The sequence below is a fragment of the Balaenoptera physalus genome (assembly GCF_965194825.1).
Source record: "Balaenoptera physalus genome assembly, chromosome: 2".
Taxonomy (NCBI): Eukaryota; Metazoa; Chordata; class Mammalia; order Artiodactyla; family Balaenopteridae; genus Balaenoptera; species Balaenoptera physalus.
In genome coordinates, this window is record NC_138883.1 from 113912506 (window position 1) to 113936384 (window position 23879).

Here is a 23879-nt window from a genome sequence, read left to right on the forward strand (position 1 = left end):
TTCATTGCAGTGGCTTCTCTTGTTGCGGAGCACAGTCTCTAGGCGCGCGGGCTTCAGTAGTTGTGGCACATGGGCTCAGTAATTGTGGCTTGCGGGCTCTAGAGCGCAGGCTCAGTAGTTGTGCACGGGCTTAGTTGCTCCGCGGCATGTGGGATCTTCCCGGACCTGGGCGCGAACCCGTGTCCCCTGCATTGGCAGGCGGATTCTTAACCATTGCACCACCAGGGAAGTCCCCCCACAGATATTCTTATCGTTGGATAAAATAATGTGCGGAGGAGGTGAGGCTCAGAGGCTGAGTAACCTGTAAGCTCTCCCTTCCTCCGTTGCCCCATAAAGTGGGCACACTGAGTTAAAGAAGGCTACCGGGAGTGGGTGTGCAGAGACAGGCGCTCATCCACAGGTGGGGACTGCAGGACCTTACCCTGCCTGTAAAATAGCTCTACCGCCCCAGCCTGAAGGCCACTGTTTGTCTGAAACTTTAGCTTCTTTCAAATGCAAATACTTCACGGAGGCAGCCCACATTAGGACCTGTGCTCATTTACACCTGCTTTGAATAGGTGCCTTCAGGAGCCTTTCCTGATCGCAAGACTAATAATAATTACTATTATTATATACTCATACAAATATTTATTGCACAAACATATTACAGCAATACCAGAAGTTAGAAAAAGAATCACCCACAATCCCAAACCTAGTAAATGGGCGTTTTGGTTTTCTTTCTTTTCCCCCCAATTCCCCTGCAGCCCTTGTACGTGCACATATACAACTTTTTCACAGCTGGCCTCCGGCCCAGTGCAGTTTTACACTCAACACAGTATCATCGGCACTCTCCCATGGTGCAATGGTCTTCACAATTAGCTTTTAAAATGGGTGCGCTGTTGCTTACCAGCGCTCTAGAGCTGCACACGTAGGTTCCTTCATTTCCTGCTGTTAGAACGCTGAAACTTTGTTCAAAGAGCGTTTTCATTCTTTGAGGATTATTCCCTTAGGATGCATTCTCAGGCATGGGATTGCGGGGTTAAAGGTGATGGATATTTGTGTGGTTCTTGAAATAGAGCTGAGTCCAGGTTTTGCCCAGAGCTTGCAGAGAGCGGGTGCCTGGGGGCTGAGAGAGAGCCGGGGGTCAGGGAGGGGGATCTCTGGGTTCACTGGGGGCAGTCAACACTTTTCGGGGGGGGGGGGCAATCCTTATAGGCCGTTAGCCATGCAGGAGAGGCAGCAGCCTCAGGCTGAGAGCAGAAGCCAGAGGCTGCCCAGAGGAGCTCCCGTCTTCCCACCCCTTCTGGAGTGCTTGACTGCCCTCCAGCTCTGCAGCATCCACCCCCAGTGCCCCGCAGGCTCAGGGGGCTGGGAGAGGGAGAAACACAGGGAAGCGGTGAGCAATGAGCGGCCCAGAAATCAGGCAAGAAGTGCAAGTGCCATCGCTGCTGGGAAAATCCACCGCCATCGCTGGGCGCTGGAGCCGTCAGGGTGGGCTCCCCCTGCCCTCTCACACATTTATTTGTATTTATATTTGCTGCGTGCTGGGCCAACCCAGGGCACCTCGGGGCAGGACGATGAGGCAGACGTGGCCTTGGCTCGCTAGTCACTCCAGAGTCAGGCAGCGAAAGGAATTGCACTACCTGGGGGTCTGTACCCCGGCTGCACATCAGAATCACCTGGGGAGCTTTACAGAAGACCTCGGCCCACCGCCAGAGATTCCCATTGAATTGGTGGCTGATGCTGACATCTGGCCAGGGTTGAGAACCACTGGACCAGGTGTTAACATTTTCCTGTTAGGGCATCTTTGGATGCAGGGACAGAGAACTTCTGAGGCTAGTAGGGGAAAACGAAGGTACCTTGTGGGGTAACAATGGTGCTTGCAAGGGAGGGTGGGCTAAACCCCCTTCATAATCTCTGTGAGTGCCCTGCCCCCAAGCCACCCCAAATAAAGCCCCCACCCAACAAAAACAGCACACTTGGGACTCCCCTGAAAAGGTGAGACCACGCCCTAACCTCCAGTCCCTGTGACTGTGACTTTATTTGAAAAAGGGGTCTTTGCAGATGTAACTAAGGATCCTGAGGTGAGATCATCCTGAATGCAATGACTGGTGTCCTTACACAAAGAGGAGAGGACACAGTGACAGAGGAGAAGGCCACGGGAAGACGGAAGCAGAGACTGGAGTGATGCTGCCACAACCCCGGAACTCCCGCAGCCACCAGAAGCTGGAAGGGACGTGGCACACCCTCCTGTGGAAGCTTCAGAGGGAGCGTGGTTCTGCTGACGCCTACATTCGGGGCTTCCAGCCTCCCGGGCTGTGGGAGATTAAGCTTCTGTTGTTTGTGGTAATTTGTTACGGCAGCCCTAGGAAACTAATACCAGCACTGCCCACTTGTGTGAACACAGTGGCTGAAAGGAATGCTCTTCTAGAAGTTCCCATCAACCACACGCTCTCCCTGAGTGGCCATTTCTGCCTCTGTGAAAGGAGGCGAATGCTTCCAGCCCTGATGAGATGATGCCTGGGAAAGGGCCTCGTCAGCAGGGCAGCTCCGACAGTGTGCGGGAGGTGCCGTGCCAGATCCGCCACTGCTGGGTGAGTCCTGGCACCCTTCCCGGCCTCAGTTTTCTCAAAGTGGAGCTGTAAGCCCTGACCTGATGACGCCATCACAGGCGAGATAAGAGTGGGGAGGGGCTCTGATGGCTTAAGTTAGGGTTGGGTGCAAGGGACCTGAGAACACACAAGGGACCCACCTTCTGCTATTAAGAGGGGGTGAGGGTCTCTTTGGCACTGTTCTGCCTTCAGACAGCCTTTTGAACGAAGAGGACAGTCTGGGCCCACCCAGGAGGAGCTGGCTGGCCCCCTGAGGAGTAGGCGCCTGGTTGGGAAAAGTAACTTCCTATACCTGCACCCTAAAAGCGCAGGTGCCAGGGAGGGGCAGAGGGAGAGATGGGAGACTCCAAGTCATATGGATGCGCGGGGCTAATCTCCCAAAAGGATTATATGAGTTACGTATTATAAGGTGTCTGGGGCTTCCCTGGTGGTGCAGTGGTTAAGAATCCGCCTGCCAACGCAGGGGGACACGGGTTCGAGCCCTGGTCCGGGAAGGTCCCACATGCCACGGAGCAACTAAGCCATGCGCCACAACTACTGAGCCTGCGATCCAGAGCCCGCGAGCCACAACTACTGAGCTCACACGCCACAGCTACCGAAGCCTGCCCGCCTAGAGCCCGTGCTCTGCAACAAGAGAAGCCAACGCAATGAGAAGCCTGGGCACTACAACGAAGAGTAGCCCCTGCTCGCCGCAACTAGAGAAAGCCTGCGCGCACCAACGAAGACCCAACGCAGCCAAAACTAATTTAAAAAAGAAAGAAAGAAAGAAAGAAACCCACTGACCATTTCCCTTTATGTTGGGAGACTCTTCGTCTTCCTTCTTTCGCTTCCCAAGCCGCACACCCAGAGGCCTGCAGGGGCCGGGAGTCTGGTGGGGCACTGCATCTCTGTTCACCTTCCTGGTGTCTGTGTATGGCTGGGATGTGGGGGTACCTGTGCCGGCTGCAGCTCCTACAGGGTGGGGACGAGCCAGCTCTAGGCTTCAAACAGCTCATGCCCCATTCTGTCTCCGAAGCCCATCGCTGCCATGGGCATCAAAAGAACGCACACACCCTTCGCCTTCCCCCTTCAAAGGCCTTCATATCCCATAGCTCATCTGGTCCCCCAGTACCCTTGGGAAGGCAGAGCAAGGATTAACGAGGGACCTGTCTGAGGCCACTCTGAATTCAGCATAAGCTGGGACTGGGATCCCCGCTCCCTTGTCAAGCTCTGGTTTGCACAGGATGACTGCCTACCTGTTGGTACAGACACATCACTTTCCCTTCCAGAACTTAAGTCTGAGAGGACAAGCTAGTCTAGACTGAGGGGCATCACACACACACACCCCTTTACAAGATATGTAGCCACAGGAAAACCTAATAAGCCAGATGCTCAATAGCATGATTGAGGATCCATAAAAAAGGACCTTAGCGATCATCAGCTGCAACCCATTCACTGCAAATGGGGCAACTGAGGCTCAGAAAGGGACAGAGATTTGCTCCAAGTTACAGAGCTAAATGGAGGCTAGAGCCCAGGTCTCTGGACTCCAGGTCCAGTACTCCTGCCACTGCCTGCACACCTAGCAAACAAGGCAAGGCAGGGAGCAGAAGCTCAGACAGCCTGGGGCCATGGGTGGGATGCACCTCCACTTCAGTCTGGGAGTTTTATCCAAAGAGTGGACTTTCCTGAGTTCCTCTGGGAGGGGGAGGAGTGAGGGCAGGAAGTAGCTGCAACCTGTTCCTTCAGCACCTGGGAGTAGCCACGGAGTCTGGGTGGCGGGGGTCGGGGGGTTAATGTTTTTTCTTTGCCCTCTGTGTGCCTTTGACTCTTATCACCGTGTCCTCTGAGTGGCAGAGGTCCAGGCCCAGCACCTTCCAGACCTGGGGAAAGGGTGAGGGTGGCAAAGCACCCGCCTGCTGGGGCACTTCCGAGACGGCTGGGTGGAACTGATGACAGGGGCCCAGAACAGCCAGGAGCCTCTCCCACGGGGGAGAGTTCATGGTCGGGTGGGGCTGCGGGCGCCCAGTTGTTTTTTTCCCTGTGCTCCACCCCATGCATTCTTCCGAAGAGCAGGCTCAGCGGCCCTGCCCTCCAGGAGGCCTCGGGGCTCCCAGGTCTCTGCCCCTGAAAGTGGGGGTGGGCATGAAGGGCATGGAAGGGGCAGGGGAGAGGGGGCCTATGGACACCCCCGACTCCACCTGGGCTCCGGACTTGCCTCGCACCGCAGGTTGGCGAGTGAGGGGGCGACCCTCTGGAGGTCACGGAGCCCGGCGTGGCTGGCACACTGTTAGGTGCAGGCCCTACGATGGGACCTGTGCCCTGTCTTGGCTCCTCCCCCGCCCCGCCCCGCCCCTCCCGGCCCCGCCCCGCGCGGGGGGTGGGCGGGGCCCGCGGGGAAGCGCGCCGACCTCCCAGCCAGGTGCAGCGCGGGCTGTCCGGTGGCGGACGCGGCTGGGAGGAGAGTTTGGGTCTCCTCCTGCCTGTGCTGCGTCCCTGCGCCCTCTCGGCCGGATGCCCGGGACACTCAGAACCCAGGTAACCGAGGGCGGGACTCTCCCGCGGCACGCGTCCTCCCGCCTCCCTGTCCACGCGCACCCCGCCTCGGCGGCCGCCCCCCAGGCTCCCCGGAGCCCGCCGGCCGCTCCCCGGGCGGCTCTTGGAAAGTTTGCGCCCGGAAGGCCGTGCACCGGACGGGGGCGAAATGCAGCCACTTTTGCCCCCGCGCCCTCCGCCCGGGAGCCGGTGCGGTGGGGTGGCCGCTGCCGGTGCACAGGGTCTCCGCTGAGATCGGTTGAAAGTTTGCTTTCTCGCTTTTCCCATCCTTCACTCTTCTGAGCGTTTGCGTCCCTCCCACGGGTCCCTCAGTTCCTTTAAAAATATGTATATATCCTTAGATGGGGACGGCAGAGTTGGCGATTTCTTAAGGGATGTTTACGTTTGTGCTTCCCGCCTCCTCCGGCCAAGATGTGCGATAGGAGACTGGGCTGAGCCAGACAGGGTGCGGGTGAGGGGGCGGCCCTCTGCCGGGCGTGGGGTGGGGGCCGGGCGCCGTCTGGGCCCTGCTGAAGTGGGTGCCCAGCCACGGGGAGTTCTGGGCTTCTGTCTTGTCTCCCGCAGGTCACAGCCCGGCGGGGCATCCTCGGCTCCCCCAGCACTCCTCGAGATGAGCACTGGGGAGAGGGGTGGGCAGAGGCAGGGATCTAGAGCGGCCTCTATAACCCTTGACGATTTGAACAGAATGGGCTTCCTCTTGCCTTGGCTGCGAGGAGGGCTCAGCTGTGTGTGGGAAAGGGGATGAAAGATGGTCCTAACCACGCAGAAGCAGAGAGGACAGGTGGGGGAGGTCAGGGGATCAGAGAAGAGCTAACAGCACTCACATGGACACTTCCTTGATTTCATCCACACCCCCTCCCCAGTTAACCGGTGAGGTAGTAGGTCTTATTCCATTGTCAGATGAGCGAAAAAGGAGGCTCCAAGAGGTTAAGTAACTTGCTGGAGAAAAGTGGTGGACCTGGACCACAAACCACAGTCAGATGGTTGGTTCTCCACTTTGCTGGGCCCCTGATCAGCAGGGGTTCATTTCTTCTCCCTCTCCCTTGAGTTTCTTCCCCTGAAAGGAGTAGGCCCAGAGAGTGCACCTCCAAGAAGAAATAAAATCTGGTCAGGAAGCTCCTCCAAGAGAGGGCCGGCTCCTTGCTAAGCTAGGAGGTCTGCAGGAGGCGAGGACCTGTTTTGTTCACGGCTGTAACCATAGTACTTGGCACTCGGAAGGTGCCCCACAAGAATGGAATGAATTAACCTGAAATAGCAGAGACTCTTTTCCAGCTGACGGATCTTTGCCCTTGGTGAACAGAAAGGGCATTCTGAAAAGTCAGACCAGAAAGGTGCCCAATGCCATCACTGAGGGACCTTGAAATCCTTACCCCACTTGGTTCTTTTAAGCCAGTGAGCACATCCATAATCCCATGTGCCTTTCCAGACAGCCAGGCTTTCACCTTACCCCCAATCTACTTCTTGTCAGGCTAGGAGAAGCAGCAGGAAGTGGGTTCCATGCCCAGCTTGGCCCTGCTCTAGGTTGGAGGCAGAGGACCCTTGGCCCATCTATACCAAAGTCTTACCCATCTCTCCAGGAAATCTTATTTGGAAACTCTAATCTTCATTGCCTCTTCCCTGATCCTTCCATGGGGCAATCATGGATTCAGGTTGGATCTATGGATTCATGGATTTGGGGAAGAGGACTTGCTTTTCTGAGCCTCAGTTGCCTCATCTGTAAAATGGAGACAATAGAATCTGCATGGCTTTACACGAGAGTGTGTGGTCCAAAGGGCTCTGCAAGCTGCAAAGCAGACTGTGAGAGATGATTTTTCTTCCCTCACGTGTTTGTTAGCCTGACCTCCCCAGGTGGGCTGTATATTCCTTCTGGGAAGTGATCACACATCTTGGTATCCCTCTGAGAGCTCTCCTCATTGTGAGCACACAGTAGGTTCACAGGAATGGAAGAGGAATTGCTAAAATTGGTGAAAAATCCACCCCCACCCCCATGTAAGGAGAGGGGACACTCTACAATACAGGGGAGGGTCTAGGAGGGACAGGAGAGGTCTGAGATCCAAGACCAGGAATGAGTGGGAAGGCAGGGCGTAGCAGACCTTCCATGGCAGTGCCCTGAAGACTTTTGAGGCTCTGCCAGGAACCTTATAACCTTGGACTCCTTAGCAGATGTGGTGTCTGCTTTGGCCTGAGGACAGACCAGGAAACCCAGAGTTGGCCAGTTCTGCTCCTTGGGGGAGACCACTGAGAACATAGCTGGGATTCAAGCCCCTGCACATCCCCACTCCCATCGCCCCGCCCACACACACACCACCATTTCCTCCCCAGGGGTTTGTGCACGTAGGGCCCACCCAGCTTCCTACTGCCTGTTCCTGGCTCTTAACAAGAACCCAGTGGAGTAAGAGCTTTAGACACAGAATATCTCAGCTGGAATAAGCCTTAGAGGTCATATCTCTACACCCCTTCCCTGCTTTACTTTCCATAGCACATATCACCATCTAACATCTTGTATATTAAGAATATTGAAGAATCTTGTTTCTTGGCTGTCTTCCCTGTTAGAGTATCAGCTCCATGAGGGCAGGGCTTTCGGTCTGTTTTATTCTGCTCTATTCCCAGGAGTCAGAGCAGTGCCTGGTGTGCAGTGGGTGCTTAGTTAATATGCGCTGAGTAAATGAATACATCCAGGCCATGCTTCCTCATTGTACAGTTGGGGAGACTGAGGCCCAGAGATAGGAGTGACCTCTTGAAGACAGAGCTGGAGCTTTTCTTGATCGGACTCGAGTTAATTCTAAGCTGGGTCTCTGTCCCCTGCACCAGGTTGCTAGGGGTGCTTAGGAGCTGCCTTGGAAAGAACCTTCAGACCAGCTGCCTCCAGTTACTCAGAGGGGCAGCTCCTAGCTGAACAGATCACCATCCACATAGAGTGATTTGAGAGAGCAAAGGGGGGAGCGCTCCCGGTTAGACCCCCCATCCCCAAAAGAAACCTCCTAATGCTGCTTTCCAAAGATGGGTGGTGCCTCTATTAGTGGTGAAAACAGTGCCCGCTCCAGGCAGCCTTTTCAAATTCCCCCGGGGCACTGGACGACCCAGGCGGACAAGCCAAGTCCCTGGCAGCCCTGGGGAAAGAGGTGGAGCTTCAGATCTGCTGGGCCAAGGATAACAAACCAGTCTGAGAAGACGCAACCAGATGTGTGGGCCAGGAAGAGCGAGGATATTATTCTGCCCAAGGCGCAGGAGAAAGTGGGGGGCTCTGAGGACTCACTTAGGAACCTGATGAGTGGTTTTCTGGAGCCCCCAAGAGCTTGAACTTCTGAGGCACTGTGTCAGGACAAGCAGGATGGAGAAGCTTGGGTGTGTGTATGGGCGGGGGGATAGGGTAGAAGCTGGAACTATCTATGGGATAGAAAATATGGGAGACACATCCACAAACACCAAGCAACTTCAGTCTCCCTCCCCACCCCATCATTCTGCTGGCCACTGTTGTTTCTGTAAAGGACTTTTGTCTGTGTTCTAAGGGAAAACTCTAAGCCATGTGGAATTGATTGGAGGAAAAGATACCTATGGCAAGAAGACCTCCCAAAGAGGCTATTGCAGGAACAAAGACAGGAGATGGGGTCCCTGGAGGTGTCTTTCCTCCTCACACTCACTGGGAATGTAGACCCTTCCTTCTTTCCTAAGTGCTTGGAGGAGCAGGGTTACATTTTTTTTTAAATTTATGTATGTATGTATGTATGTATGTATGTATGTACATATGTATGGCTGCGTTGGGTCTTCGTTGCTGCGCGCGGGCTTTCTCTAGTTGCGGCGAGTGGGGGCTACTCTTTGCTGCCGTGCGCAGGCTTCTCATCGCGGTGACTTGTCTTTGTTGTGGAGCACGGGCTCTAGAGCGCAGGCTTCAGTAGTTGTGGCGCACGGGCTTAGTTGCTCCGCGGCATGTGGGATCTTCCTGGACCAGGGCTCGAACCCGTGTCCCCTGAATTGGAATGCGGATTCTTAACCACTGCACCACCAGGGAAGTCCCCTGAGTTACATTTTTAATAATAGTAATAAGCATGCAATAAGTGCTAGTTGGATGCCAGGCACTTTTCTAAGCACTTTACTTGTACTAGGTAGTCCTTATAACAGCCATGAGGTTGAAACCGTATCATCTCCATTTTACAGATGAGGAAACTGAGCCTCAGAAAGATGGCATAACTTTGCCCAAGATGACACTTGCAGGGAGAGGGGGACCAGAATTAGTCTGGCTCCAGACCCTGCAGCCTTAGCCTCCATGCTATGCTGCCTCAGTCAGCCAAGTAGGCCACACAGACAGGGCAAAGAGCCTGGAGGCCAGGGTGGTCGGCACACATGTGGAGACAGGGGAAGCAGCTCCTGTGCAGTCCCTCACATTAGATCCATAGGGAACTTTGGCGTTTTCCCTGCTATTGACCCCCAAATCTTCTCCCATTGGCATTGTGGTTTGCCACATTAAGAGCTGAAATTGATGTTGGGAGAGAGACTCCAGAAGTTGGGCTTTGAAGGATGTGTAGGAGTTTACCAGCGTGTTGGGAAAACTGGGGAGGAAGGGAGGCAGGGCAGGTGGAGGGAACAATGATAATGCTTTGCCTGAAGATATGAGTCCGTAATAGTGACTTGTCCTGGGCTTACCTGGTGGCACAGTGGTTAAGAATCCACCTGCCAATGCAGGGGACACGGGTTCGATCCCTGGTCCGGGAAGATCCCACATGCCGTGGAGCAACCCAGCCCATGCACCACCACTACTGAGCCTGAGCTCTAGAGCCTGTGAGCCACAACTACTGAGCCTGCGTGCCACATCTATTGAAGCCTGCGTGCCTAGAGCCCGTGCTCCGAAACAAGAGAAGCCACCGCAATGAGAAGCCCGTACACCACAACGAGGAGTGGCCCCCGCTCGCCACAACTAGAGAAAGCCGGCACACAGCAATGAAGACCCAACACAGCCAAAAAAAAAAAAGAAAAAAAGTGACTCGTCCTGTGTCTGAGGCCACTGTAGCTCCCCTCCCCCGATTCTTGTCCCCCAACCACTCCCTATGGGCTCCCTTCCTGTGAAGAGGGGAGACCCTGACATGAGACATAGCTTATGCATTCCTGTCCCTTGCCTTCTCTTTATTACCACCATCACTACAAGTCTGGTGGCTTTCAGCAACAGTAGATGGAAAAGTGCGCCTGTTGTGACATGACATGAATCAGTCCTTCATAAATAATGGGTTTGCATTGTCAGTGCTAATGCCTGGACCTGTGCCCTAGTGTGTGGTCCACGGTGGGAGACATAGTGTTGGCTCCTGAGGGAAAAGGACAAGGGTGACTCTAGGTGTTATTCTGAAATTGTGCAGGATGGCAGCGAGGAGCCAACAGGTGTGAGAGATACAATCATTTTTGGCAGCTAGGGAAAAAGACAGCGTTCCCCCAAAGCAGTGATCCCAGGTGTGATTTCTGCCCATGCCCTGTCCTCTAACCCAGGGTTTATCTTACAGAGTTGTCCTTTCTTCCATCCTTGACACCAGACTAGGACCACCCCCAGAGAGCTCCGTGGGGAACTTGCGTGATGAATTTTGCCTAAGCCTCAAATGGGCATCTTGCCTGGACACACTGTAGCCCCTTAAGATATTCTTCCTCTTTGATTATGTGGGAGCCCTGTGGTCAGGATGACCTTGGTGGGATGCATTTGGAGCCGGCCAGAGGCACAGAGCCCAGCCATCACGGGTGTCTAGATCCCAGGGGCCTGAATTCGGCTACTCAGCCAGCTTGCCACCGGTCTTTGAGTCGGTCACTGGAGTCTGGGGAGCTGAAGGCCTGGTGTGGCAGGTGGGGGGCCCTGGATTCTAATTTTTTTTTTTTTAATGTACTTTTTTTGTTGTTGTCGGCGCTGCGTGGCATTCGGGATCTTAGTTCCCCTACCAGGGATTGAACCCCGGCCCCCTGCAGCAGAAGCTCGGAGTCTTAACCACTGGACCGCCAGGGAAGTCCCCCTGGATTCTAATTCTGACACGATCTAACTCACAGTATGACTTTGGCCCTGTCCCTTCCTGGGCCCCAGTTTTCTCATCTGTAGAAGAGACAGCTTGGCTGAGATCAGGGACTGTTGACCTTTTGGACCAGATACTTCTTTGCTGCAGGGCTGTCCTGTGTTTTGTAGGATGTTCGGCAGCAGCCCTGGCCTCTACCCACTAGATGCCAGTAACACCACCTCTCACTTCTCTCCCGGCAATCAGCAGTGTCTCCAGACATTGCCAAACGACCGCGGTGGGCAGAATCGTCTCCGGTTGAGAACCACGGGGTTAGATGGTCTCTGAAGACCCTCCCAGTGATTACCCTCAGGACCAGGAAGACACTTTTCTCTTTCAGCCCCTGTTTTGGAGATGTTGACTGTGTGAGAACAAGGAGCCTGTGCATGGGGTCTCCAAGGGCTTACAGGGTAGGATGTGAGCTATGAGAACAGGAAAGGCTCTGGGCCCAGTGGGCCTCTTGCTGAGAGCCAAGGCCAAGGTCTCTTTGCCTCCCAGGCCTTGGGTTACATAAGAAGGTAGGGGGTGGGGGAAGCAGGCCTGTGGTTGGCCCAGGCACTGAGGTCAGCAGCCTTCCAGCCAGTGACTAATCATCTCTACATGCCCTAAGGACTTAGCTCCTCCATGGTCCCTTCTCCCACCGCCCTGGGAGGGGACACAGGAAGTGAATCGGCCCACCCGCAGTGCAGAGGAAGGGGAAAGTGGAGCACAGCAGTGTTAGACCCAAGGGCCACACACCCTTACCCCAACCCACCCCTGGTTTTATTTTGTTTATTCCTCCCAAGTTAGTTGTTTATTAACCGCCCATGGAAGCCCCTTCTGACCTTGTTGCTTAATGGAAGGGTGAAGATTTATCTTCTCCAGGAATGGGAGGAGTTTTCAATGAATCTTGGAAGTAAATCACTGTTCTGAGGACAACAGGCTCAGAAATTTGGGGTAGTGTTAACCCAAAATGATTGGTTTGGGTTATTCATTCTTATAGTTCTCATTGAAGGAAGAGAGACTGCTCTAGATGGCAGGTTAGATGCTGAGGAAGGAGCAGGGAGTCAGACAAGCCCCCTGCCTCAGAACCCTGCTGTCTGGGAGGACAGAGGTCAGTCTGTAATTGCAGTGCCCAGAGGAGGGTCTGGTCAGCTCCACCCAGGGTGTGAGGTAGGGAATTGGGGATGGCGGGGGGAGGGGGCGTGCATGGGGTTTTTTGGGGAGGTAATGGTAGCATGCAGAGGGTTTCAACGAGGAGAGCTGGGTTTGGGTTTTGGTTTTTGCCTTTTTTTATTGTGGGAAAATATACATAACATACAATTTACCGTTTTAATCATTTCAAAGTATACAGTTCAGTGCCATTAAGGACATTCACATTGTTGTACAACCATCACCACCATCCAGCTCTGGAATTCTTTGCACTTTACAAGACCAAAACTCCGTACCCGTTAACTCCCCTTTCCCTCCTCCCCTCAGCCTGGTAACCACCATGCTTCTTTCTGTCTCTGTGAATTTGACTATTCTGGGTACCTCACCTAAGCAGAGTCTTACAACATGTGAGTTTTTGTGTCTGGCTTCTTTCACTTAACATCATGTTTAAAGGTTTATCAGTGTTGTGGTATACATCAGAATTTCCTTCCTTTTGAAGGCTGAATAATATTCCAGTGTGTGGATAGCCCACATTTTGTTTATCCATCCATCTGTCGATGGACACGGGTTGCTTCCACCTTTTGGCTGTTGTCAGTAGTGCTGCTATGAACACGGGTGTACAAATATCTGTTTGGGTCCCTGCTTTCAGTTCTTTGGGGTGTATTCCCAGAAGTGGAATTGCTGGATCATATGGAAATTCTGTTTCATTTTTTGAGGAACCACCATACCGTTGAGGAATAGGTGTTGGAACTAGATCTTAAGGATGAACATGAGCTCTCCAGGCCTCTAAGTAGAGGAGGAGGGAGGAAAGAGGGAGGGGGAGGGCGGGAGGGCAGGAGACAAGTGGCACGGTGGCGTTTGTGCTTGGGGCTGGAGACGGGGCCCTGGACGGGTAGGGTGTGAAGGGTCTTGGACCAGGCGAGGAACTTGGGCTCCACGCTGTAGGCAGTGAGAAGCACTGAAGGGGGTTTTAATCAGGAAGTGTTACAGGCCTATTATCATCTTAGATGGACAGAGCTGGGAGTGATGTCACAGACGGTCTGGGAGGGAAAGAGGCTTAAGGCAAGAACCAAGTGGGAGAAAACTGGGTAACACTGGAGCCTCGTGGTTGGGGCGGGTGGAGGGAGCAGGTCTGGGGGGTGGGTGCGCTGCACAGGGTGCCCAGGTTTGTGCTTTGGCGCTGGGTGAGTGGTGGTGAGGCTGCCGATAAGCTTATAGTAGGAGCAGCCGGTTTGACAAGATGATGAGGGCATCTCCATTGGCTTGAAGGGGCCGTGGAGCCACCTGGGTAGAGACAGGATTTGAGGGCTGTGCAAAGCTGGGCAGAGCTAGGTGCCATGGAATAGGGGGAGAAGCTGGTCCAGGGCAGGGAAAGGACCGCCATCGGATGGCATGGAGGACCCAGCAGAGTTGGAGGCCAGGACACAGGGAGACCTCTGCTCAGTACCGCTCAGTCCCTGCCCTGCGTATTTCATATCGATCTGCACATTTTCACTGCCAAGCTCAAGGCTCTGAGCTTGAGGCTGGGCACGAGAGGTGGCGATAGAGAGATAAACCCAAGCCAGTGACTTTAATTCATTTATTCATCCCATAAAGCTTAGAAAATGGAACTTGGCCAATACCTTTGCACAGTTAAATATTGACACAATTGGGATAGGTGCTATGCAGGAGAAATGGAGGAGGTTATGAAAGTGTGTCAGGGGACATGCTTAATCTCGGGCAGGGTTTCTCACATCGGCACTCTTGACGTTCTGGATCAGGTAATTCTTTGTCGTGGGGTCTGTCCTGTGTGTTGCAGGATGTTTAGTAGCTTCCCTGGCCTCCACGCACGTGGTGTGTAAGTAACCACACACACCCCATCCCCAGTTGTGATCAACAAAAATGTCTCTAGACATCATTGCCAAATGTCCCCTGGGAGGCAAAGTCACCCTCAGTTGAGAGCCATTTGCCTAGGGGCCAGGAGAGACTTCTTGAGAAAATGATGGTAATCTGAGTTCTAGAAGTTAGATAAGAATCAAGATAAAGCAGGGGTGGGGAGTGGAGGGGAATATTTGGGGCACAGGTAACTCTGTGCAGAGGTCCTGAGGTGGGAAAGAGTGAGGAGGCTGGGGGAGCCGATGAGGAAGGCTTCCGTTAGGTGGGCAGTGGTGGGGGCAGGGAAGAGCGGATGGATTCAGGGATACTCAGGAGGGAACACAGGCAAGGGAGCCTCCTGGGTGTGGAGGATGAAAGTGGCTGGAAGCTGGCAAGTTACATTTTGGGCCTGTTGGGTGAGCGATACCTGGGAGTCATCCAGGTGGGGCCCTGTGCTCAAAAGAGAGGTCCGGCTGGAGATGCACATTTGGGAGTGACATGCGTGTAAATGATGAGCTTAGCCTTGGGTAGACCAGATGGCCCAGGGGGAGTGTGTGGACCAAGAAGAGAAGAGCAGAGAGGAGGGCCTAGAAGTGAGCTCCAGGGGTGCCAGCATTCAGAGACGGAGCGTTGGGAGGTGTCCCAGAGAGGGAGCAGGGAACCCGGGGAGCCCGGTGCTGGAGGAGCCCGAGGATGCTGAAGGATGGGGGCCTAGCCTGCGGTGAAGTCTCTGGAGGCTTCAGGTAAAATGAGAACTGGGAAGTGGCCCCTGGATTTAGAGTCCAGTGGCTGCCACGGGGGAGGTCAGCCTGGGATCGCTGAGGAAGGCGCAGGAGGGGAGGGAGGGGGCTGGTAGATAGCTTTTCCAAACCAGTGTCAGCAGAAGGTGAGGAGAGAGCATGGAAATCAGAAGGGAAGTGCGTTAGGGAGGGTTTTGTTTTATTTGTTTAATCTTGCTTGTTTTGCCCCCATCCTCCCTTTTTTTTTTTCTTAGAAAATAAAAGTACATGGTTCAGAATTCAAAAATTGTGAAGATTTCGCTGTGAAAAAGTCTCCACCCCCATCTCCCTTGGCCTCCCAGTGCCCTCCCCTCCTCAGAGGCAGCTTTACCAGTTTCTTTTTTTTTTTTTTTAATTATTTGTTTTTATTTATTTATTTATGGCTGTGCTGGGTCTTCGTTTCTGTGCGAGGGCTTTCTCTAGTTGCGGCAAGTGGGGGCCACTCTTCATCGCGGTGCGCGGGCCTCTCACTATCGCGGCCTCTCTCGTGGCGGAGCACAGGCTCCAGACGCGCAGGCTCAGCAATTGTGGCTCACAGGCCCAGTTGCTCCGTGGCATGTGGGATCCTCCCAGACCAGGGCCCGAACCCGTGTCCCCTGCATTGGCAGGCAGACTCCCAACCACTGCGCCACCAGGGAAGCCCTTACCAGTTTCTTAACATATTCTTCCAGAGATATTTCATGCACAGATCAGTAAATGCATATGTGGTCTTTCCCTCCACATGGTAGCAACACTCTATGCGTTCTTCTACCCCTGATTTGGTCTTTTTCCACTTAGCTCTCTTGAGAAGCTTCCAGGTCAGTACATGGAGAGCTTCTTCATTCTCCTTTACAGCTATATAGTGTTCCATGATGTGGATGGCACGTAATTTATTTAACAAATCTCCTGTTTGGGGACATCACAGTGTCTCACTGAATCTCCTTGTGCTTCAGTCATTTTGCAGTGTTGGTGGGTGCATGTGGGGAAACGTCTCAGAAATGAAATTGGTGAGTCAGGTGGTTTGTATTTTGAAAGATATCAGCAGGTTGCTCTCCATAGAATTTATAAGAATGTACACTCCTACCAGTAGTGTGCAAGGACGCTCATTTTTCTACACCCTCCGAAATAGAGTGTTACCAACTTACTGATGTTTGCCAATCTGGAAGACAGTTTGTTTGTTTGTTTGTTTGTTTATTTATTTATGGCTGTGTTGGGTCTTCATTGCTGCGCGCAGGCTTTCTTTAGTTGCGGCGAGCGGGGGCTACTCTTTGTTGTGGTGCGCGGGCTTCTCATTGCGGTGGCTTCTCTTGTTGCGGATCATGGGCTCTAGGCGTGCAGGCTTCAGTAGTTGTGGCACGTGGGCTCAGTAGTTGTGGCTCGCGGGCTCTAGAGCGCAGGCTCAGTAGTTGCGGCGCACAGACTTAGTTGCTCCGCGGCATGTGGGATCTTCCCCGACCAGGAATCGAACCCGTGTCCCCTGCATCGGCAGGCGGATTCTTAACCACTGCGCCACCCAGGGAGGTCCCAAAGATAGTTTCTTGATGTAGTTTTAATTTGCATTTTTCTTGCTCTGAGGAAGGTTGAACATGTTTTCATAGATATAAGAGCCATGTGTATTTCCATTTCTATGAACTGTCTATTCATATGTTTTGCCCATTTTCTATGAGGTTATTGGCCCTTTTCTCATTGAATTAGAGGTGATCTTTGTGTATTAGGGGAAACTAGTCTTTTGTTGGGAATGTAAATTACAAGCATTTTTCCCCCCCAGTTAATCAAGGAAGTTTTTTGTTTTGTTTTTTTTTGCTGTTGCTGCTATGTTTTCAGAATTATGAACGCTGATGGGAGAGATTTGCCAGGGTGTGGGGTTCCCTGGCTCAGGGGTCCCTGAGGAAGCATTGGAGTGGGTTCCAGATTGAGAGCAGGATGGGAAACACCTCCGCTGTGTAACAGGCAGAAGGGCAGGTGGGAGGACGGTGCCGGTGCCAGGGGGTTGGTGGCAGCGAGTTTCGAGAGCAAGGGCAGATAGCTGGATTCGTCCAGGCATGGGATTGTGTTAACAAGTTATCAGAAAGTTAGAGGGCAGGAGAACTTCTGTATTAGCGAGAGAGTGATCGGATTCATGAACGCTGACACCAGAGCAAGAGGAGGGGAAGTGAGTGGATGGGTGTCCTGTGTTTTCTTAGATAGTGTGCTTGTCTGTTTGGCACGCAGTAATCACCAGACCAGGCTAACGGCCAATGTGGTGACATTTCCCCTGCGATCAGACCCCATACCCTGAAGCCCCTGCTTATCTCACTCTGTCACAAGCCAATATTTCCCCTGCCCTAAACCAATCCAGTGCCAGGTACCAGACAACTAGGGACAGCCCCGATGCCGTACAGGCCACTGGAACTGTTCAGACCAGCCAATCCCAAGCTGCTTTGCCATGCCTTTCCCATTGGAAACCCCAGCAGAGGCTCTAGCCTTAGGCCTTCCCCTTGCTCCTGCTTCTCCCTCCTGACCAAAGCCAAGTGCTTCCCTTGTGGTCCTGTGTGCTGTGCTGTGTCCCCTTCTCTCGGGAAATGTAAGTAATGCGTTCTTCTTTCAACGTCATTAGCCTCACCGTGTGCCATTCAGACACCTCCGTAAATTAAAATCCTATGGGTACAGTTAAGACAAGAGGGACCCTTGGACGGGACAGAGTGTGAGGGTGAGTAAACTGCAGGTCCCAGTGGGGCTCCAGAGCTGTCACCGTGTGAGTGGTTAAATTAGCAGGCTCTCAGGGTGGACTTCCTGGAGGAGGTGGCTGGAGATGAGGAGAGGCCTCGTGGTGGGAAGGGCAGGAGCACAGACTGGGAGGCACAGGGAACTGTGTGTGGGGGGCCAGGGGGCGGGGGGCCGGGGTGATCAGAACTGGGAGGCTGGAGGAAAATATGCAAAGAGGAGGTGCATCTGACCGTGTACGGGGAAGGAGGGAGCCGTGGGGTCAAAGATGCAGGCTGGGTCCTGTGGATGCTTCTTGAAGACAGTTTTTAAATTCCCAGTGTTAACTCCCTTTGTGAGTTCAGGGTGGGGCTGTGGAGCTGCAGATGGTGAAGGACCTGGAAATGACATGGGTCTAACCCAGCTCTGGCTTTTTGATGTCACATTAACGAAACCCTATCCCTGGATGAACTCAGCTATCTGCCTTCACTCCCGCAGCTTGCCCCCCTCCCACCCCTGTCTGCCTGTGCCACCGCAGAGGTGTTCCCCTCCTGTCTCAAGTATCCCCACCATTTGGTGCTTTCTGCCTCCCCCATGAAAGCTCCCTCCTCCCTCCAGGAGCCTCCCTCCTCCAGGATCGGATGCTCATCCCTGGCAGCTGGTTCTTCCAGTGGCATTGGATTTGAGAGAAGAATTCTTGAAGATCAAAAAGTCTTCAAAACATGGAGAATAGAGCAGTAATGGTAGAACGGTCGGTATTGGAGCTGGGGGCCCTGGTCCACACTGCCTCAAATCACACAGAATCTGTGTGTGTGTGTGTGTGTGTGTGTGTGTGTGTGTGTGTGTGTGTGCGCGCGCGCGTGTGCGCGCGCTGGGGGAGGATTTGCCTATTCTAGTAATGCTGGTCTACCTCCCAGTCTTGTGTGCTCTAAGTCAGTAAATCCACTGGAAATTCACAAACACATGCACACTTGGCAATCACTCACGCTACCTTGCGATTTTTCTTTTATTGTTGCCTCCGGAGTTATTTACCTTTTTGAGAGTGGAATTTGTGGGGAAATAGCCTCACATTCAGCTAGTGTTTACCTAGTTCCCCTGAACTCTGAACTGGGCTGGGCGTTGTGGGTCTTGCAAGTTTGTTGTGTTTGTTCTGCTTCCCCGGCAAAGGCACGGTGTCCCCTTCTCCAATATGCTCTATCGCCCCAGATACCAGTGCAGAGAATGAAGGGAAACCAGCTGGGCTGTGGTTGGCAGAGATGACTTCTAGAAGGAGGAAGAGCTCAAGCAGACAGTGGGTCTCCTCGAAGGGGAAGGAGGCAGCAGGAGCCCGGTGAGGCCAGGTGAGGCCAGGTGTCCCTGGGGAGGTTGAGCATCAGTCCCCCTGGGGCGCAGGAGGACGGGTGATGGCTGCCCTGGGGGCGACAGGTGAGCCCCTGGGAAAGGATGGGGCAGGAGACGGGACTGGGGGGGAAGGAGGAGAGCCCCTTTGTGCTCTGTCAACAGTGTCGCAGCCTCTCTGCCGGGAGGGGAGCCCTGGGGGGCTGCGTGCGGGCTGGATGCGCTGTGACTTTGCACTTCTGGGAGGGACGGTGAGGCTTTGAAAATGCTTCCAGCTGGGCGGTTGTTGTCCCCTCAAGCATCCTTCAGTGGCCCTCAGGGCAGGAAACAAGTGTTTTCCCAGATCAGGACCCAGTAATGCTTCTCACTGGGGTCCTTTCTTGTGATGGGTGGAGCTGCGGAGCAGCGGCTTTGAGAAGGGTGCCAATAGTGGGGGAGGGGGGGTGTCCGTTTCTGAAATATGGGACGTCAGTGGTTTATTTCTTAGATGCTTTTGGTACACATCCTCTCTAGAACCTGACCGGTGCTTTAAGAAAAGTTGTGATTTAAAAAAGCAGTTGTGTGAAGGATGACGAAACATCTGGCTTAAGCATGAGGCGGGGCGGGGGGTGGGATTCGGGAAGAAGGGAAAGTGGCTGTTGCCCTCCTCCCTCCCCACTCTTGGTCTGGTTTGGTTTAATCTTCACCGTCCTCCCAGGGACAGTTCTTCCGAGTCCAGCAGGTACCCGGCTGCTAGAATGTTGCTTCTAGGTTGTCCCTTAGCAAGGCTGGGGGCTTCTGGACTTACCCTAGGACCACCTCGCTGGGTGACCCTGAGCAGGCCTCCTAACATCTCTGGGCCCCGGTTTAACACCTGGCTTCTCTTCTGGAAGTATCAGTTTTGACCTTTAGGTACCTTGTAGGCTCTTTCTAATGATCAAGTCTTTGCTTACCACCCTTCAGATTTCCATCAGGGCCTGAAAGAACATAAGGGGAGTCTGAGGAAGTGAAGTCCAGTGGTCAGGCTCTCACGGGCAGCGGGCCAGGGAGGGAGGGGAAGGGAAAGGGAGGCAGCCTCTGCCCGGGCCTCCACCCCACCGACCTGGGTGTGCTGTGAATACCCCTCCTTGTTCGAAGGCCTCAGATTTGACTTTCAAAGGGAAAACGCCTGTCCTGATAAAGTGGGCCTTGTTCCATGCAAGTCAGCTTTGTTTGGGCTCCCGGGCTCAGTTCATGTATCCCGCCGGTGTGAGGAGGACAGAGTCTGGGCAGGGTCTCTGTGGGGCTAGGTGATCCCTGCTTTGGGAGAGCCAAAGGGTTTCACACACTTGGTGTGTGGTGCCCAGCCGTGCCTTCGCGTTGTTCCCCTAGCGCTTCCTGGTACTGGCAGGTATCACCACCTCTGCTTTCTCACACTGGGATGTGGAAACTGAGGCCCAGAAGGTCACGCAGCTCATGCAGGGTCACCTGGGCCACCCAGGGCAGCTCAGTCAGACTTGATCAGGTCTTCTGACTCCTTGTCCAGTGCTCTCTTCCCACAAACTGTTTATGATGGACACTACACAGCTGGGTTCTCTGCCCCTTCGTTTCACCCCTCATGCTCGGATTTATCCCCCTGAAGTGCCAGCTGCCACTAGTTAGTGTGGAAATGAATTCACTTTGTGCAGGAAGGAAGATCAGGGACTCGGCATGAAAAGTAAGAGGGAGAAAAAATTCTTCCGATAATTTCCGCTACTCCCCATGACACCTCTCCTCTCCCCAGAGTATCAGCATGTTCCTCAGGCCCTTCCTTAAAGGCCCAAAGAAATGAATCTCTAATGGTAAAATTTCTAGCCTCATAGTATGGAGGTAGCCCTTGACTCAAACTGCAGAGGTGACCATTTTGCCACCTCCTTGTGCAGATGCCAGTGCAGTCTGACATTCCTGGGCCAAGAAATAAAGGGACCTATCTCCAGGCGTGTTTCCACCTTGATGGTACTTCCTGCTTCCCAGGGCTCTGTGGGACACTGTGGGGACGTGATTGGGAGAGGTGTTTTAATCATGGAAATGATTTTTTCCTTTCTCACTTTTCGTACAGAGGCCCAGCTTTCCATGCCTGGGCAGAGTGAATCACTGCCCACAGAAACCAGCGACAGGTGGGGCTTTGAGGGTCAGGAAGGGATGGCCAGGGACGGCTGCAGCCAGAGTCCGCACCCACTGTCGCCTGCTTGCTGATCCCACGCTGCTGCCTCTGGTGGGCCCTCTCGGGTTCTGGGCCGGCCTCCGGGCAGGGGTGCAAGGCCAGCCTGAAGCCTCAGAGGTGGTCTGGCAGCAGAGGCTCCGGCAGGGCAGGGTTAACTGTTTACAACTTCCCGAGCTCTGGCTGCTCCTTCTTGGGGGCTGATTCTTCATGGGGTTTTGAATAATGCATTTTTCCTCAGCCCTTAAAAAAAAAAGCCTGTGCTTAATAATACTAGAGTAATGACCTTGTGTCACACTTCAGCCACTGGGGCTCTTAATCCACCACTGCCTTCAAATATTGTGAAATGTGTTGCCTCTGACATTGGTTAGCAGGAAAAATACCGTGGCAGCGAGGAGGAAGGAGGATCTGTTTTGCGGTCTACCTTGCAGCCTGCGGCAGCCCAGCAGAAGAACATCCTCTGTCATAACAATGTCGTACGGGCAGGTGACTTTCTGCACGCCTGCTGTGCACCAGGGCCTTACACATGGGCTCTTGTTAATGCTCGAGACAGACCAATGGCGTAGTCACTCTGGGGATTATAAAAGCACCCACCCAGAGGCAGATTGTGAAAATTCAGCGGGGTGTAAAATGCCCATAAGGGTCTTGGAATAGACCAAGTGCTCAGAAAGAGGGATTTCAAATCAATGCCATCATCGCCATTTACAGAGGAGGAAAGTGAGGCCTAGAGAGACCTCAGGACTCAAAGCCAGGTCCACCTGACTCCAGGGCCCAGACTCACTCATCACTGATGGGAATAATTGTATGTTACAGAGCTGCCCCTGCACCCCCCACCCCACTGTCTGAACTCCTCATTGGCTATGGGGCCACTTGTAAAGTCATGTGGGCCCTGTGTCCTTCCCCTTCCCCTTCTGGGCCCCATGTCCTTCTCTGACCCCCAATGTCCTCTAGTCTCCGCTGAAGATCTGGGCACATGCCAGTCCCCTGCCCGGTCCATGTGACCTCCTTCCTCCTGCCAGTTCACACCTCCCTGCCTCCTTGGCTGCCCCAGACCATTTCCCCCTTGCTTGTGGGGTGTGTTCTTTGGGTAATAATTACATGAAATGGCTCACTTGCCAGTTAGATCAGTAAATAACTCCCCCCAGTCCTAGTGGGTGAAGCTCAGAGTTAATGATTGCCAGGAAAGCTTCTCAGGATGCAGATCATCTGAGGAGGTCACGCTGAGCTTGATGGCTGGGAGGAGGGGTGCACCCAGGGGCTCCTGTGCCCCCCCCTCCCTGCCCCCTGCCGTCCTCCCATCTCTCGTGTCTGAATTCAGCACCAGCAGGCCTCCCTGTTCGCAGCCAGCCCATTTCCCCACGCGGGGTCTTTGCTCTAAAGCTCGTCTCCTTTCCCCTCCTCTCTGCCGGAGCAAGTACTACCCCTCATTTGGGGTCCGCTTCTAGCGCTGCCTCCCCCCAGGGGCCTTCAGTGACTGTCCTGACATCCTTGCTCTGGGCCCCTTCTCTGGGCTCCTCGGGGCCGTCGGCAGGTCTTTTCTGAGTGCTCCCCACCATGTCAGGGGCAGTGCTTGGTTCCGGGGACCCAGCAGTGGGCAAGGTGGGGTTGGGCATGCTCCCGGAGTACCCACACAGCTTGAGGTGCGGCAGGGAGGCCCCGAGGACCTGGGGGCAGTGGGCAGGTGAGGGGCACTGGAGCCTGATGAAGTGGGGCTCGGGCAAGGATGAGGTGGAACTTTCCGGGCAGACACGGAGTGAGGGCAAAGGCATCTCGAAGCCGAGGGAGCGGTGTGTACTAAGTACAAAGGCATGATCTGGTGGCTGGATGGGTGATGCCTCACCTGCAGATGTGTGGCATTTGAGGCACCTAGGAATCGCCCAGGTGGGTGTGTCCAGGAGGCTGGTGGTCCCTTGGAGAAGTCTGTTTCCCTCCCTCCTGTCGCTCCCTCATGGTTTCACTACTGGACATGTCTGGTTTCTCAGAAAGAAGGGATTCTCTGTGCGGGCGGCCGTGCTTTCCTATCCCCTGCTCACCAGGGACCTGGGGTTGCAGCACCTGCTCACCGAGCGATGTGGATTCGAACCTAAACTCCTTCAGTGCACAGTGGATTCTGGGCCACGTGAAGGTGACCGATCCCAGGAGCTCAGGGCAGTTGCTTCCCGCCTGGGCCATGCGCGGGAATCCCCACCGGCTCTTGATACTGGGGATGATTCCCAGGCTCCCGCACTGGGGGTTCGGATTGAAAAAGCGTGAGGTGGACTTACCCAGTAGGTTCTGCGTTCACGGCCCCTGGGTTATTTGGATGCACGGTTGGGTTTGGGACTTACTGCTAGAGTGCTTTTCCAGGCTCCTGCCTCTATTCCTAACTTCACCCCCTCCCCAGAGTCAGCACCCCAGACCCCACCTGGACAGTTTCCGGGTGGGGAGCTCAGTGCGCATAGAGCGGCCCTTCCTCGTTGGGCCCTGCCTCTGTGGCTGGAGCTGACACCTGCCTCCCAGAAGCTCCCATGTGGGGGGCAGGGGTGTCTTGGTTCTGCATGGCCTCCTCCAGGCTTCCAGGGCTGCTTCCCCAGGATGTGGGAAGGTGTTCACCCTTGCCCGGAGCCCTCACTGGGTCTCCCTGCCTTCCTTCCTCCTGTGGTCTGGGCTCCGTCTCACAAGCTGACAGCCTTGTCTCAGACTTCAAGTTTCTGATCAGATTAGCAGCTTGGGAGGAGGGTGGAGATAGGATCCTGCCTTCCCCAGCAGCCTGACATTTCCTGTTGGGGGGAGGGGAGCGCCCACAGTCAGGGCCTGGTTCACCTTCCATCAACCTGGC

The 23879-nt window shown here is 54.1% G+C and overlaps 1 protein-coding gene across 9 annotated transcripts in view; it reads left to right on the forward strand.

The window, feature by feature from the left end:
* The first annotated feature begins 4884 nt into the window (after window positions 1–4884).
* PAQR5 (progestin and adipoQ receptor family member 5) overlaps window positions 4885–23879 on the forward strand; it is an 86752-nt gene continuing 67757 nt past the window's right edge. For 3 of the 9 annotated variants that reach the window (XM_082446956.1, XM_082446958.1, XM_082446959.1), the window contains exon 1: window positions 18772–18905. Coding sequence is in view for 1 of the 9 variants with exons in the window: in XM_082446951.1 (XP_082303077.1) it covers window positions 5082–5105 (24 nt within the window). In the remaining 8 variants the exon portion in view is untranslated. Of the gene's footprint in view, window positions 5106–14360; window positions 14869–17479; window positions 17573–18771; window positions 18906–23879 lie in introns of those variants that run through there. The other 6 variants (XM_082446953.1, XM_082446955.1, XM_082446957.1 and 3 more) reach the window with 6 other exon arrangements.